This window comes from Phoca vitulina, unplaced genomic scaffold, assembly GCF_004348235.1.
Source record: "Phoca vitulina isolate PV1807 unplaced genomic scaffold, GSC_HSeal_1.0 scaffold2, whole genome shotgun sequence".
In the NCBI taxonomy this organism is placed as follows: domain Eukaryota; kingdom Metazoa; phylum Chordata; class Mammalia; order Carnivora; family Phocidae; genus Phoca; species Phoca vitulina.
The window spans coordinates 72547238-72561040 of NW_022589705.1; the positions used below are offsets into that span (position 1 = coordinate 72547238).

The 13803-nt window shown below is 61.4% G+C and overlaps 1 protein-coding gene across 2 annotated transcripts; it reads right to left on the reverse strand.

Moving 5' to 3' along the window:
* Positions 1-4160: 4160 nt before the first annotated feature.
* ZC3H12A (zinc finger CCCH-type containing 12A) lies at positions 4161-13132 on the reverse strand. Of its 2 annotated transcripts, XM_032387616.1 has the most exons (6): positions 13021-13132; positions 11710-12181; positions 7111-7250; positions 6632-6866; positions 5991-6097; positions 4161-5861 (listed from the first exon to the last, which is right to left on the reverse strand). In XM_032387616.1, exons 2-6 carry the CDS (start codon positions 12099-12101, stop codon positions 4987-4989), a joined length of 1749 nt encoding a protein of 582 aa, XP_032243507.1. In that variant the 5' UTR covers positions 12102-12181; positions 13021-13132; the 3' UTR covers positions 4161-4986. The 2 variants fall into 2 exon arrangements, with proteins under 2 accessions (XP_032243507.1, XP_032243516.1); XM_032387625.1 differs by lacking the exons at positions 6632-6866; positions 7111-7250; positions 11710-12181; positions 13021-13132 and adding an exon at positions 6173-6384.
* Positions 13133-13803: the final 671 nt, after the last annotated feature.

Sequence of the window (13803 nt, forward strand, 5' to 3'; positions counted from 1 at the left end):
TGATTCTTAGTGGTGGGACTGCTGAGCCATTTGGGATGTGTCAAAGGGTTAAAACACGGATCTCACTGTGACTTTATTGCCCAGATCACTTTTTAAATGTGAATACTTGTGTTTTTTCTCCTTTTCTATTCCTTCTTATTTCTCCAGTTCCTGAGGACTTTTCTTGGGTAATTTGTTACCCATAACAGTTGGAATTTTCTGGAGCTTTCAGCTTTGCAAAAGGCAGGACTGATGCCTCTGATGTTGGTTTCGGGGGTGCAGCTGCAAATGCCATTAAGAATTCCCATTTTAGGGGCACCTGGCTGGCTCAGTCCATGGAATGTGCGACTCTTGATCTCAGGGTCAGGAGTTCAAGCTCCACACTGGGCGTAGAGCTTACATTAAAAAAAAAAAAAACAGCAAAGAAAAAAGAATTCCCATTTTTGCCTTAACACTTACATATTACTCTCTTTAGAGTCTTGTTTTCAGATCCTATTGAAGATGCTTGTCTCTAGGCACTTCGTTCAGGCCAGTGCTGACAGTCGTACCGGGAGGCGCCGGCAGGTGGCAGGCAGAGCCCCACAAGCGCCCCTGGCCTTTAGTGGGGCTCTAATCTGGAGAGCCGTGCGAATCAGAGCCCTTGGACCCTTCCCAGACCCAGCAACGTGCCCAACCCGGTGTGGGGTGGGGTGGGTTGCCTGATCCTTTTCTTCTATGTAGTTTTGCAGCTGTTTCTTAGATGGGTGAGCAATTTAACGTGGCCAGTACCTGCCTTGAGATGGCCTTCAAAAGGCCACATCCCAGGATGACAGCCTGGGGCCTCCTCCCCATCCAGGAACTAGCTGGAAGGATTTACATACCATGGCCTGGGATGGCCTGAGTTTCCTTAATGGTAGAGCTCTACTTCCTGTCTCTTCAGCCAAATCTCCCACACCCTTCCCATGAACAAGGAGGTCCCCAGAACAGGCTCTTACTCACCACCCTCTACTCCACCCACTCTGCCGTGGTCCAGGGGGAAAAAAAAATGAGCCAGAGATTTGAGAAGCCCTGGAGCAGAAGTGCTAGGGTCCGGGGACTGCCTTATTTGGGGGCAGGAGCCTTTGGGGAGCAGCGAGGCCCAGGGTGTGAGGTGCCGGCTCCATCCCCTCCCAACTCCGAGCTCTGTGTCCCACTGACCCCCCCCCCCCCCCGTTTCTCTGGCGGAGACCCAAGCCCCGCCTTCCGCACAGGGGTCCTGCCCTTCTGTGTAGGGCAGGAATTGGCAGCAGTGGTGGTCAGCGGTGGCCTCTTCGCAGTCACTGCCCCACACTGACCGCCCTGCAGGGGACCAGCAATGTTTGAGGGGCTAGCACACTGGGGGCGTGGGGCCTGGGAGAGCCGCTCCCCAGAAGCCTCAGAGCTCTCTGGCTCCTTGTTGAAATTTCCCAGACCTTTAGGGACCGCTGGGTTTTCCTCTGGCCAGTGAAGTGGGGTGGGGGCAGAGTGGGTGGGGACACCCAAGGAAGGGAGTTTCATCCATGTGGGGCCAGTTCGTTCTCTGCCAGGGAGGCCAAGGTTCCGTAGTCCCCCTGTGCCCCCAGCACAGGGGTTAACCTCGCAAGAAGACCCGGGGTCAGGCCCCTGCTGGTGAGGGCCCCAGGGTGAGGTGGGGGTCCTGCGGGGGTTGGGGAGGGGCTGGCAGGAGGCCATCCTCTGGGAGCTCCCCAGGATCATTTCCCAACAGTGCAGGGATTTGCATACTCACAGGTTTCCCCATCAGCGTCTCGGCTCCTGGAACCAGGAAGGCAGAAGAGGAAAGGGCACGCAGGGCAACAGCCATCGGAGTGGGGTCCCCTCAGCGCTGTGGTGGCTTGAAGTGGGCTCTCAGGCTCCGTTCCAGCCCTGCCACCTGGCCTTCCCTCGAGCCCGTGTGAACCTCATACCTCTTTTGTGAGGCAGGCCGGGAAGCTGAGGCTCTAGGAGGGGGGTTGCACGGGGCCCCACAGCCAGGACTCTTCCCTCTCAGGCTGGCATCCCACGCACTGAGGTATCTTCTAGTCAAGTCTAGGGCCATGCAGGGATCATCCCTTGCACAGGCGGGAAGAGCGAGGCCCTGTGAGGGCAGGTGCTTCGGCCGGCCGGCCAGGAGCTGGTCAGGAGAACTTCCAGTTAAAACCCACGTCCTGGGCATTGGGCCTGGCAGCCAGCTTGAGAGAGCGCTGCGGAGGAGCGGCTCCGGGTCCTGGGGGGCCGGCGGGGAAGCACGGCATGCGGGCGCAGGCCCACGGAGCCCCGGGCCTCGGGCCTCGAGCCTCAGCCAGCGCCTGCCGCGGGGCCGTGAGCCAGCCGGGGCCAGACGCAGCCTCCAGACACGAGCCCCTCCCGGCCCGGACCTGCCGCCCGCTGCCCGCCTGCCTGGGGGACCCTCCCCCCACACCCCAAAAGCTCTGCTCTGGTCAGGGGCCGAATGTGAGCCCTCGAGTCTGTGGACAGCTGGCTGGTGGGATGGGAAGAGGGGCGCGGGCACCCTACTTCTCCTTCCAGGCCACTCCGTCCCGTGTGGGGTACAGACGGAGGGGGCTTGGTGGGTGCGGGGCCGAGGGCGCCCCCTGCCTCCTTCCCTCTCAGGCCTGAGAGTTGCTGCAAACCGGTGTGGGGGGGTCCTTCCTTCTTCCGGTGTGTAGAGCCAGGGCCCCGAACTCGAGGGCCTACTCCAGCCTGCCCTCAGGCAGACCACTCAGCCTGGCCTTGCCAGTGGCCTTGCCAGCGGCCTTGCTTCCTTCGCCGCACCAGTGGCTGATAATGGACTGGACAGTCTGGCTTTTAGCTTCCTGACCCACAGAAACAAACGAAGACCCGTAAATAGCCTTTTAATCTGGAATACAGTACTCGATTGGAGAAAATATTTTATAAGGAAGGCAATGACATCTCTTTGTGCAGATAAAACCTTCCAAGGAGGCTGGAAGCCAACGGGCATGGGGTACCTTGAAGAGCACGTGTGGGGGCTTCAAGGTAACATTTGCGGAGATCGTTCCCACTTTGCGCCTGGGTCCCTGCTTTAACTGCCGGCTTCTAAAGAATGTTCAGGGTGGGGCGCCTGGGTGGCGCAGTCGGTTGAGTGTCCGACTCTGGATTTCAGCTCAGGCCGTGATCTCAGGGCTGTGGGCTTGAGCCCCACGTTGGACTCCTCACTCAGCAGGGAGTCTTGGACATTCTCTTTCTCCCTCTCCCCCCAACTCGCTCTTCCCTTCTCACTCTCTCAAAATAAATCTTTCAAAAAAAAAGTTCAGGGTGAAGAACACAGTGGGGGCCCAGCGTGCAGGGAGAGGGCCAATGTGGCATTTTCCTCAACATGCTGCGCAGGTGTTCTGTGGTAAAGCAGTTTCTAAAAAAAAAAAAAAATACAGATACTATAAAAGCTTCACAAACAGTAAGTACAGATTAGGTGAGATGTTCAAATATAGAATTATTAAAACTGTATTTTTTCCATTTTCTCCTGCTGATGGTGTTCCAGGGATCATACGACAGCCCAGCTTTTCACTTAAAATCTGTAGCATTTATATCTCATTTTTTCATCTGAGAAAAATGTATATTCCTGCCTGGCTTCCTTCCTTCTAGGGGCCGCTGAGAAGGTAGAGATGGTGAGGTGAACACAGCCCACAGAGAGCAACACCAGAGGCCCTTTGATGAGCACTTACTATGTGCCAGGCATTGGGTCATGTGGTCAACATGCATACTCTTCACGTCCTCCCTACAATCCTGTAAGGTAGGTACCGTTATTATCCCCACTTCACAGATGAGGAAACAGGCCCAGAGAGGGGGAGTCACTTGTCCCTAGTGAATCCAGTGGCAGAGCTGGTTCCTGAGTTTGGGACCAGGACCCCTAGCCTCCCGCACGGAGGCTACCCCGGCGTCACCTTTCCAGGCTGCTCTGCGCCCCCTGCTCCACTCTGGTGGAGCTCCACGTCTAGAACATGGCAGGGCCTGGGAAGGTGGGGCCAGAGCCGAACACCCAAGGGCTCCCCCACCATCTTCTCTTCTCAACTATCCTGGAAGCCCTCTTCTCAGCCAGATGGTTTTCTGTCCTCAGCTCTGGTCACAGGACAGAAAAGGGGAAGAGCCCAATCCCGCCCCCTGCCCCCAACCCTTGCCACCCCTCACCACCCCACAGCCGCAGGACTTCAACTCCCCAACTTCCCCCCACCTCCTCTCAAGGCCCGGGCCACGGCCTCAGTAAGGAAGGCTCTGCCCCCAAGGGACTGAGCGCTTTGGGTCAGGTGCACACCTGCTGACCTTCCACTGCTCAAAGGCCCGCTCAACCCCCAAGTACAACCAAGACCATCATCTCTTAAAGGGGTCACATTGTACTTTACTGACATGTTAAAGGAGGCAAGGACTTACACTTAAAGTACTTAACATTCTACCTGTACACATACATACACCCGTCCCCACTCTTGCGGGAGAGGTGACTCGGAGCACAGAGGAAGGGGAAGAGAGGGTGGGGACAGAAGACCCTTGACCCCTGGTGGGGGCAAGCAGACAGGCGAACAGAGTGGAACAGAAGGTGGGTTATTAAGAAGCATCTTGCTTACTAACATGAAGCCTGGTGCCCTGCGAGAGCACCGATGCGGCCTCATTGGCGTACCGGAGGGGCCCTTGGAGGGCAGGCACACGGTGCCTAACTAGCCAGCTGAGGCCGGCATCCCAGGGACGGGGCGGAGGTGGGGGGCCGTGCACAGGGCCCCCAGCCCAGGCTTCTGCTCCCCACCGCCTCCCTCCCCGCCCTCTGAGAGAAAGGGGGGTTTGGGCTTCAGCCACGGACTGATGCCTTTACGGCAGCGTCTCCTTAAACTACAGATACAATGTGCATCAACAGGGCGATCGCTCCTGCCCCACTCGGCAGCCGGCTCCAGGCGCCGGGGGGGGGCCAGAACCAATCCTACAGTTCTCTTTGGTTTGCGGTTTCCCTTCCCTACTTTAGTCCTCCCTCAGTCCAGCCTTGGGGGCGGCTGCCGCCGCGCAGCCAGCTCACTCGCTGGAGTGCCGGGGCTGGTAAGAAAGGATCTCCGCAGCTAGCCGCTGGGGGTCCAGGAGCTGCGGGAAGCGCCCCATCACAGCCTCTACCAGGTGCGGGGGGAAGACCCCGCACAGCTTGGTGAACACGCTGGCTCGCTCCTTGGCTAGGCTGCCAGCCCCGCCCCATGGGCCCCTGTCAGCCCCCGGGCCTGGCACCTGCCGGTCCTGCAGGACTGGTGTGGGCGGGGGCAGCTGGTATGGCTCAGACCAGTACTCTCGAGGTGTAAAGGCAGCCGGCGGGGGCGCATAGTCAGCAGGGACACTGAAGTGGCCGGCACCCACGGCCCCTCCAAAGGCAGAGAAGGCCCGAGCGGCTGGGAGCTCGGCCCCGTAGGGGCTGTAGCCGGCGTAAGGGCCCCGAGGCGGGCCAGGCTCACCAGGGCCCCCTCCGCGAACCCCCCAGAGTTCGGACATCTGGCTCTCCAGGGAGCCGATGCCCGAGTCCAGACACTCTTGGGACGTGTACGGGAGAGACTCTGGCGTCTGTGGGAACCAGTCTGTGGGCCCAAAGCTGCTGCTGCTGCCCCCACCAGGCGGGAGGCTCCGGCCGGCTGGGGCGAAGGGCTGTGTCAGACCCTCTCGGTGCGGCCCCGGGGATGCCTGGGCTCCCAGCTTCTTCCCGTCCAGGCTGCACTGCTCATGCTCTGTGGGCCCAGGGCCGGGTTGGGACGAGGGTGAGGGCCTCTGGCCGCTTCTGTCCTTGCCCGGGGCCCTGGGGGGTGGGAGGAGGGCATTGGCGCGGAGCTCGTCAGCCACGGAGCGCTGCGGGCGGCTCGGCCGCTCCGGGTGGAAGAATCGGCACTTGATCCCGTAGGTGCATTTCCTCCCTGCAAGACAGTAAGGGGATCTCTGGGCGGGGGGCTGCAGAACCAGGGCTGGGAGAGGGAAGGGGGTGGCACAGTAAACTCGGGGTTGGGTGGTCTCCGTGAGGAAGAATCGGGGCCCAGGTGTCTTACCGTAGGGACACGGCTGCTTCCTGTGCTCCGCTGTGAGCGGCTTCTTGCGCAGGAAGTTGTCCAGGCTTGGCCCGTGACGGCCCAAAGGGTCATCGGGGGGCATGAACCTGCAGAGGAGGTGGGAGGCGTGAAGGGAGCTTCCCAGTGCGGAGCGGGCAGGGGGGCTGGACAGCGAGCCTCACCAGGAAAAAGAGGAGGGAGAGCAGCTCCTAAAACTGGTGATCATCCTGCAGGACATCCCTGGGCCCTCGGGGTGGGAATGCCCCAAGGGAGGGGAGGAGGCCCCAGCCGGAGGGGCCATCAGAGCAGCTTTCGTGCTGGGAGCTCCGGAGGCAGTGGGAGGCCTACAACCTGGAAATCTGAATCTAAGGCTGCACCCATCCACGGGCCGCTGATCAGGGACTGAGTGCTGGGAACCACTGACCATATTCCATCACAGCTGCTTCTGCCCCACTCCCCACCCTGGCCCGTCCCCAGCCTGACCCCTTCTACCTGGTGCCAGGTCCCTCTCGCTCCCAAAGCTGCCTGGATGCAAGGCCGTGGCCCCAGCAGAGCTCCCCTTAGCCACCCCCCACACCTGAGGACACATCTGGATCCCCCCCCAATCCCGGGGACCCCAGACCCGAGGGCCAGGACCGTACTTGTCATTGACGAAGGAATACATGAGCAGCCGCTCCTCAATGAAGCGCTTCCACTCCTGCCGCTCACTCTGCAGGTCCCGGTACGTGTCGTTGGAGACCACGACCCCATCAGACTCGAAAGCCAGCTTCACGATGAAGCGGTCATCATAGCACACCACACGCTTGCCGCCCACGCGCCGGGACGGGGTAAACACCAGGATCTTCTTCTTCTCTAGCTCCCGCAGGATGTGCTGGTCTGCGGGACAGCAGCAGGGCAGGTCAGAGCCTGCCCTGGCCCCGGAGCCTCCTGCTGGCCAGGCACAGGGGCTCGGAACCCCAGGCACCCCGAGGCAGGAAGGGGCTGAGCGCAGAGGAAGCTGGGAAGAGAAATGCTGGTCCCTGCTTGAGGCCTAGAAGTTGCTGGTCACACCCAAAGGGTCTCTCTTGGGGAGGAGCCCTGCTGGGGCAGGGAGACCACCTACTCCAGAGGTGCCACCCACCTGTGATGGGCACATCGGGCCGAGGCTGCTCCTTCCTCCAGGATGGCACAAATACCGTGATGTCTGTGTGGCCCCGCTCCAGAAACCAGTTCACTGCCAGGAGGATGCCCCGGCAAGAGAACACCTCCTTATTCCCGTGGCTGGGAAGGAGAGGAGGGACAGGTCAGCCTGCGAGGGTGGCTGGCCCACTCTCCCCTAGCCCCGAGCACAAGGGGCTTGCTCCCTAGCCCCTGGCCTGGCCTGGGTGGTGGAGTGGCTGGGCTCAGCCCACTGCCCTCTGGCCCAAGGCCTGCATTCTCTGCTGGTTCCCACAGCGTCCGGGATGGCCTGACCAGGGACTTTCCCTGAGGTTCCATCTCCCGACAGTGAGGAGCCGCCCAGGAATCTGGCGGCACCCGCTCCCCATGTGGGGGAGGGTCAGGCTGCTTGCAACACACCTGGGGGTGGGGGAAAGGCTCCAGGAGCCTTCTGGTTCCTGCCCCACCCGGGGGTGCTGGGACCACAGGGACACAGACGTACACAGGCACACTGAGTCACCCGTCCTCCCTCGTCCGCTGGGCGGTGCTGTGGGTGGGGGTGGGAAGGGACAAGCCCCGGCTAACAGAAGAGAAACCAGATTGCTCTGGATTAAACATGGATTAAAGTTCAGTCCTACACAGGCCCCAGGGGCTGGGACTGAGGAGGGCGAAGACGAAGGAGGCACAATCCATTGTCCCACACGGGGCGGGCGGTGACAGAGTGGGAGAGGCACTCAGGAGCCTTTCAGTCTGAAAGTGAAAGAGCCTTTCCTCCCAAGACTGCCAATTCCCCCAAATGCCTGGACTGCCCTGTCCTCTCCTCACCCGGCTCAGGAGGGCGGGAGCTGAGGCAAGAAAGGCCATCTGGAAGCCACCAGGGGGACTCTCTCTGTTAGCAGGAGAGCTGGGAGGTAGAACATCCCCCTGCTGTGGTCTGACAGCTGGATGTCACCCCCTCCAAAGGTGGCTGGATCCAGAAGCAAGCCCAGACGGGCTGCTGGCTTGCTCTGGCTCAGTTTCCCTATCTGACAAATGGGCCTGGCAATCTGCAGTCTCCTTAAGAAGGGCCCATGTCAGGGGCATCACTTGTGTGTTTGCTTGAGGCCAGAGACAGTCCAGCAAAGTGGAGGTTCCAACTGGCTTCCTGGGAGGGTTAAGAGGGGGCCGGGGGCCCCCAAGGAACAGTGGGTGTTGTAGAAGGCCTCCAAGCCCAGGCTGGGGGCACTGGACGAGGCCAGCTACAGCTCCCTCCCCAACAGCCCCTGCCCCTCACTAACCCCTCCGGGAGCAGCTCAGACGCTTACATTTGGCAAATAAAACAGAATAAACGTTACACAAAAGAGGCAAGTCCATGGGCGACCACATCCTGTGGGTGGCTTTGGAGTGGGGGTGGTAGCTGGAGTCCCAAGAGAAGGTAGAGACGGGGGTGGGGCAGCTGAGGGGCACGGAGGCTGTCTGGGGGTGAGGCTGGGGCTCCCAATCTGAAGGTCTCCATAAATTGTAAGGGAGGCAAAGTCCAGCTGAAGGCAGTGCTCACCCCCACCAGGTGGTGGGGCCTCCCCACTGTCCACCAGCCTGCTTATAATAAAAGTTAACATTTACTGAGAGCCAGGAGCCAGGCCCTGATCTAAGTGCTTAGTTACGGAATCATCAGCAAGCCTCTGAGGAGGGTCCTATCATTAAAGGCCCCCTTCCCCGTCATTCCCATGAGAAAACCGAGCCACAGAGCACAACCAGTTGCAGTGATGGTGGGACAGAGACGCAGCCCAGAGCCTGTGCTCATAACACCACCGGCGCTGATGCTCAGACAGGTACAGAGTACCAACCCTGGCGGCAGGGACAGATGGGGGCTGAGTGGGCACCAAGCTCCTACTGGAGGCCAGATGAGTCCCACACCTGCTTTCTTCATCCTTACGAGGCCACAGTGAAGGAAACTGAGGATGCACAACTCATCTACGGCTCCCGGGCTAGTGGGAAGAGACAGAACTTGAACCCACGTCTGAGGCCCCTGGCTTGCCTTCCTAGTCTTAATAGCAAGACCTGAAGTTTGTACAGCAGAAAGAAAAGCTCCCACATTTGAGTCTGAACAAAGTGTTAAGAGGTAGGGGGCAGGCTGGGAACAGGAGACAAGGATGCATCTGGCCAACTCCTGCTCTTCCTCCAGCACCCACGTGAAACAGCACTGCCTCTGGGAAGCCTTCCTGGACGGACCTTCCAGGATAGCTCAGATCCCTGGTTTCTCCTCAAATGCCCAGTGCTTCTCCTGTCACATTCCCGCCACCCCCGCTGGGCCTCTGCTGCCTCCCCACAGCCAGGGGAATGTGATCATCCCTGGCTTGGCTCCCCGGCTCAGGTAAGCAGTCGGCACAAGCACCCACCGGACCCACATCTGTACACGTGTGTGTACGTGCACATGCCCCATCCTAGGCCAGCATCTGCAAGCTCGGGGACTTAATCCAGGCTAGCATACTGCCTCTGGGATCAAAACCTGGGCTGGGGACAAGTCTGCTGGCAGCTGTCCTGGCCCTTAAAATACTCCGTAGGCAGGTAGTGAGAGCCTTGCTCTTGGAAGGAGTTGAACCCACGAAGTAGTTCCGCAAGTCGATCCAGGCCAGGAGTGCCTCCCTAGAGCTAACTTTAGTCCCTCTTGCTGCAATGGAGGAAGCTCTGCTGGCACAGGAAAACCAGACATCCTCCCTCCCCCACCGCAGGCCTGTTTGCCCAGAAGGTCGCCCCCCGCCTGGCTAACTAGACATTGGCTAAGTTGTGTGAAGACGTAGGGGACTCCAGCTCGGCGGCTCCCACCCAAGGATAGAGGGCAGGGCCAGGCCAGACTAGCCAGGTGAAGAGATCTGCCTGGGCTGGGCCCAGCTAGAGGAGAAAAATTCCCTTAGAAGGAAACAGAGGTGAATTTCCCCACGATTTGCATATGGTGGGGGCTGGCCAGTCTGCCCTGGGGGGGGAGGGGGCAGCAGGGCAGGAACCCAGCAGCAGCTGAGACAGGAAGTTTGAGGCTGGAATTCCCCTCCTGCTACCGCCCCAGCTCAGAAACCCCCCACGGCTGTGCCTCTCCAGGCCGGCTCCTCAGGCCACCCCCCTCCTCCCGCCCAGGCCCCTCCTCCTCCTGCCAGGATACAAACACACAGAGCACATGGCTGTCCCCAGGGAGGGGGGAGCGCGGGAGATGGTCAGCGCGGGCTGCCCCAAGCCAGCACAGCCTGCCCAAGCCTCCAGGGGAAGAAGTCACAGACCTGCACGGCTCCTGGGCCAGCCACAAGCTGCTGGAGCCAGACAGGGGACCCCCTCTCAAAGAAAAGGTTGTCACCAGCTGCCGACAGCATGCAGGAGCCAGCTTTACCCAACCTCCCACCGAGGCTCAGCCCATTTCTGAGACAGGAAGACTGATCCAAAGGTGGCCAGAACAGGGCCGCCTGCACACCAGCTGAGCTGGGCCAGGATCAGCCTGACAGCTGACTTGGCCCAGCTGGGTTGGGAGTGGGAAGGGCCAAGGGCATTGAAGCCTCAGGCAGCCCACCTAGGAGACCCCTCAGGGAAGCCAGGGAAGGAGCCCTCCCCAGGACCCAACCAGGGTCTGGAGGTCTCCCTGACCACGCCGACTGGAACTTTTCCTGGTGAACGATCCACCCAGCCCTGACCCAGAGGGCGGGGCCTGGATTGAAGGGAGGTCTGGGCTCCCTAGGGTCAGCCCTGGCCCCGGCTTCACCTGACCCCAATCCCTGTGACAGTCTTCTCGAAGGGCAGGATTACTGGGGTGGAGTCCTGGCTCTGGCCCTGGGGGGCCCCTAGGCCCAGTCTAGTCAAGGTGGCTTGGCTGTAGCAGAGGTGACCCAAGTCACAGCTGACCTGCCCACGCTCACCCCCCCTTCCCCCACCCCCACGCCCCCATGTAAGCCAGATCCTGGAGCTCACTCTTAGTCACAGCGACAAAGGTCCCAGTACCCGGGCCTGCTTCCTCAGAGTCCAGGTCTGGCACAACAAGGCCTCAGGGGCCCCAGACCCCTAAGTAACAGTAGTAACAACTACTGCTTACTGAGCTTGCGCTTCTGTCCAGGCTCTCTGCCTCCACTCCTCACAATGTCATCTGAGCAGGGGTTAGCTGGGTCTTACTGATGAGGAGAGAAAGCTCCAAGACATCAAGTGACTGGCTCCTACATGGGCGAGCTGGCCCCACAGTCTAATCCCTTACACCATACTGTCTCATGTCGCAGGAGAGGTACTGAGACTGAGTGATGGTCTTCAGGGAGACACGAAGAGCCCAAGGTGAACACCAGAGACAGAAGGACCCAAGTTCGCATCCCTGCTCTAACACTTACCAGTGGTGTGTGCCCATGGGCACATCTCTGAGCCCCCGTCCTCATCCCTAGAACATTCCTAACAAGCCCACTTCCAAGAAGCCACAAGGATTAAGGGAGAGCCTCAGTAAAGGGCTTTCCCTTCCTCTTGATCAGTCTGGGAGAACAGTTCAAACTCTTTCCTGAAGGCCCCCTCTACCAGAGATGCAGACACAAGGCCACCATTCTCCACCACAGGCCCTGGCCTTGGCCCTGGAAGTGACACGTACCTCATGGCCACGTTGCTACCGTCGATGACCACAGGTCTCAGGTCACTGCCTTCCTTGTTCTCCTCTGGGGGTGAGGGCTCCAGGGTGGGTGCCTTGGGGGTGCCCCCACCCCGGGGGACCAGGGGGGGCTGAGCGCAGGGGTCCGGGGAGGCCTGGCGCTCCCGCTCGGCTGCTGACCCATGTTTGACCAGCTCGCCCAGCACTGTGTTGGTGTCGGCCTGCACCCCCAGTTTCTGCAGGACACTGTGGATCTCAGCGGATGAGTAGCCTAGCTTCCGGAAGAAATCAACCTTCATCTGCAGCTCCGCAGCCGGTGTCTCCTCAGAGCTGGGCTCCTGAGCCAGCCTCGGGGTACCTTGGCAGCTGTGGCTGTCAAGTTCCCACAGACTCATGGTGGGGCTGGCTTTCTGAGTGGACCTCTCTCCACCGGCCACTCACAGCTCAGACTGATGGGAGGCACCTGTCACAGCTCCTGTAGGACAACCGTAAGAATTAGGGATGGGACTGGCTCTCTCTCCCACCCCTCTCCAGCCCCTACCCCACCCAACAGGTTGAGGCCACACTGACTGGTGGCACCAGGCAAAGCCATCTGCATGTGTCACTTCTCCTACCCTCTCAAAAGCTGTCCCAGCTAGGAGTCATCATTCCCACTTTATAAAGGATGAAACTGAGACACAGACTTCAAGAACTTAAGGTCATCCAGCTGTTAGCTGGTGGCGCAAAGACTTGAACTCAGGCCAGTCTGGCTCCACCTCCTACCCCGCCCCCAGCCCCACGGCAACCCAGGGGACCCAGAACTCCTGGGAGGCCTCGCAGGACGTCGCCGCGCCCCCACAGCTGCGGGGCGGGGCTCTCAGATGGAAACCCGGGGTTGGAAGTGCGCTGGGGCGGGGGGGAGGGGGTGCCGGGGGCTTCCCCGCTGAGGCCATCGCCTCCGCTCGCCCCGCGCTCCGAGCCCAGGCCCAGGAGGCGCAGGGCCCACGGCCGGGCTCCCGGGCCGGGAAGGGGGAAGTTTCCGGGGTGACCCACCGGCGAGAAAAGTTGCTGGGAAACTCTGGTTGGCCGCCGGGCGCGGGTGACGCGGAGGCTGTCGCGGCCCCGAGCCCCGCGCTCTCTCGGCTCCCCTCTGGACCTCGGCCCCCCCTCCCAGGCTCCCCCAACTTGGGCTAAGTTGGAGGGGTTCCCGAGGACCGGCGAGATCGGAGGGGACCCGCCCCACGTCCCTCCCCTCCGGCCGGTCCCAGCCGGAGCCCTCCCCGCGCCGCCCGCCCTTCGCCGGGGCCCGCGCCCCGGCCTCGCCGCGCGCCTCACCCCGCCGAGCGCCAGCCGCGGCCCGCGGCGTCTCCATGGGGCCGAGTCCCGGGGGCGAGGCCGGCGGCGCCTTTATACGGAGCGGGCAGGTGGTGTTCGGCACCGTGACGCGGAAGCCGGGCAGGGGAGGCGGCAGCCGGCCCAGGCGGTAGGGGGCGGAGCAGCCACCGCCCCTTCCTGCTCCGCCCCCGCGCCGCCCCGCCCCGCGCCTCCCCGCCCCGGCCTCCGGCCCCGCCCCCGCGGCTCGGGCTCGCCCGCCGGCCGGGCCCGAAAGGGGGCAGGGCCGCGCGGGGCCGCGGCGGCGCTGGCGTCTGCGAGGCCGGGGCGCACCTCCCGGCAGGCGTCAGGGAGGCGCGGGCCGAGCCAGGTGCGCGCGGACTCACCGGGGTGCGCACGGCGATGCGAGGACCCGTACAGCCACGCACGTTCAGACCTAGGAGCGCCTGCCAGGTACGCCCCGACTGACCCCCGTACAGTCACGGTCGCGCTGAGTGAATCAGGCACACAGAGGTCGGTCCACGCACCGTTGGAGGTAGGTCCTTAGTTGCAGAGACAGGCACCTTTCAGACTGAGCCAGGAACACTCAACAGGTACACCGTGACTGGAACAGGTACACAGAGGTGGGGCCGTGGGGAGGACACTCACCAGGATAGAAAAGTCCAGTCAGGAAGTACGCAGTGACCGAGGCGAAGAACCAGGCAAAGAGGCACGTTTACACCAATCACCACGAGTGTTGGCACAGCATTCTCTTGCTCAGCTCACAGATGCACCCACCCCCGCGTG

What these genes read in the sequence shown, in the direction of transcription:
- ZC3H12A (XM_032387616.1), bottom strand. Translation starts at nt 12,101, where the DNA reads ATGAGTCTGTGGGAACTTGACAGCCACAGCTGCCAAGGTACCCCGAGG. An exon ending in GCCCGATGTGCCCATCACAG is followed by an intron (nt 6,867 to 7,110) that starts GTGGGTGGCACC and finishes GCTGTCCCGCAG; the next exon opens with ACCAGCACATCCTGCGGGAG. An exon ending in GAAGCAGCCGTGTCCCTACG is followed by an intron (nt 5,862 to 5,990) that starts GTAAGACACCTG and finishes ACTGTCTTGCAG; the next exon opens with GGAGGAAATGCACCTACGGG.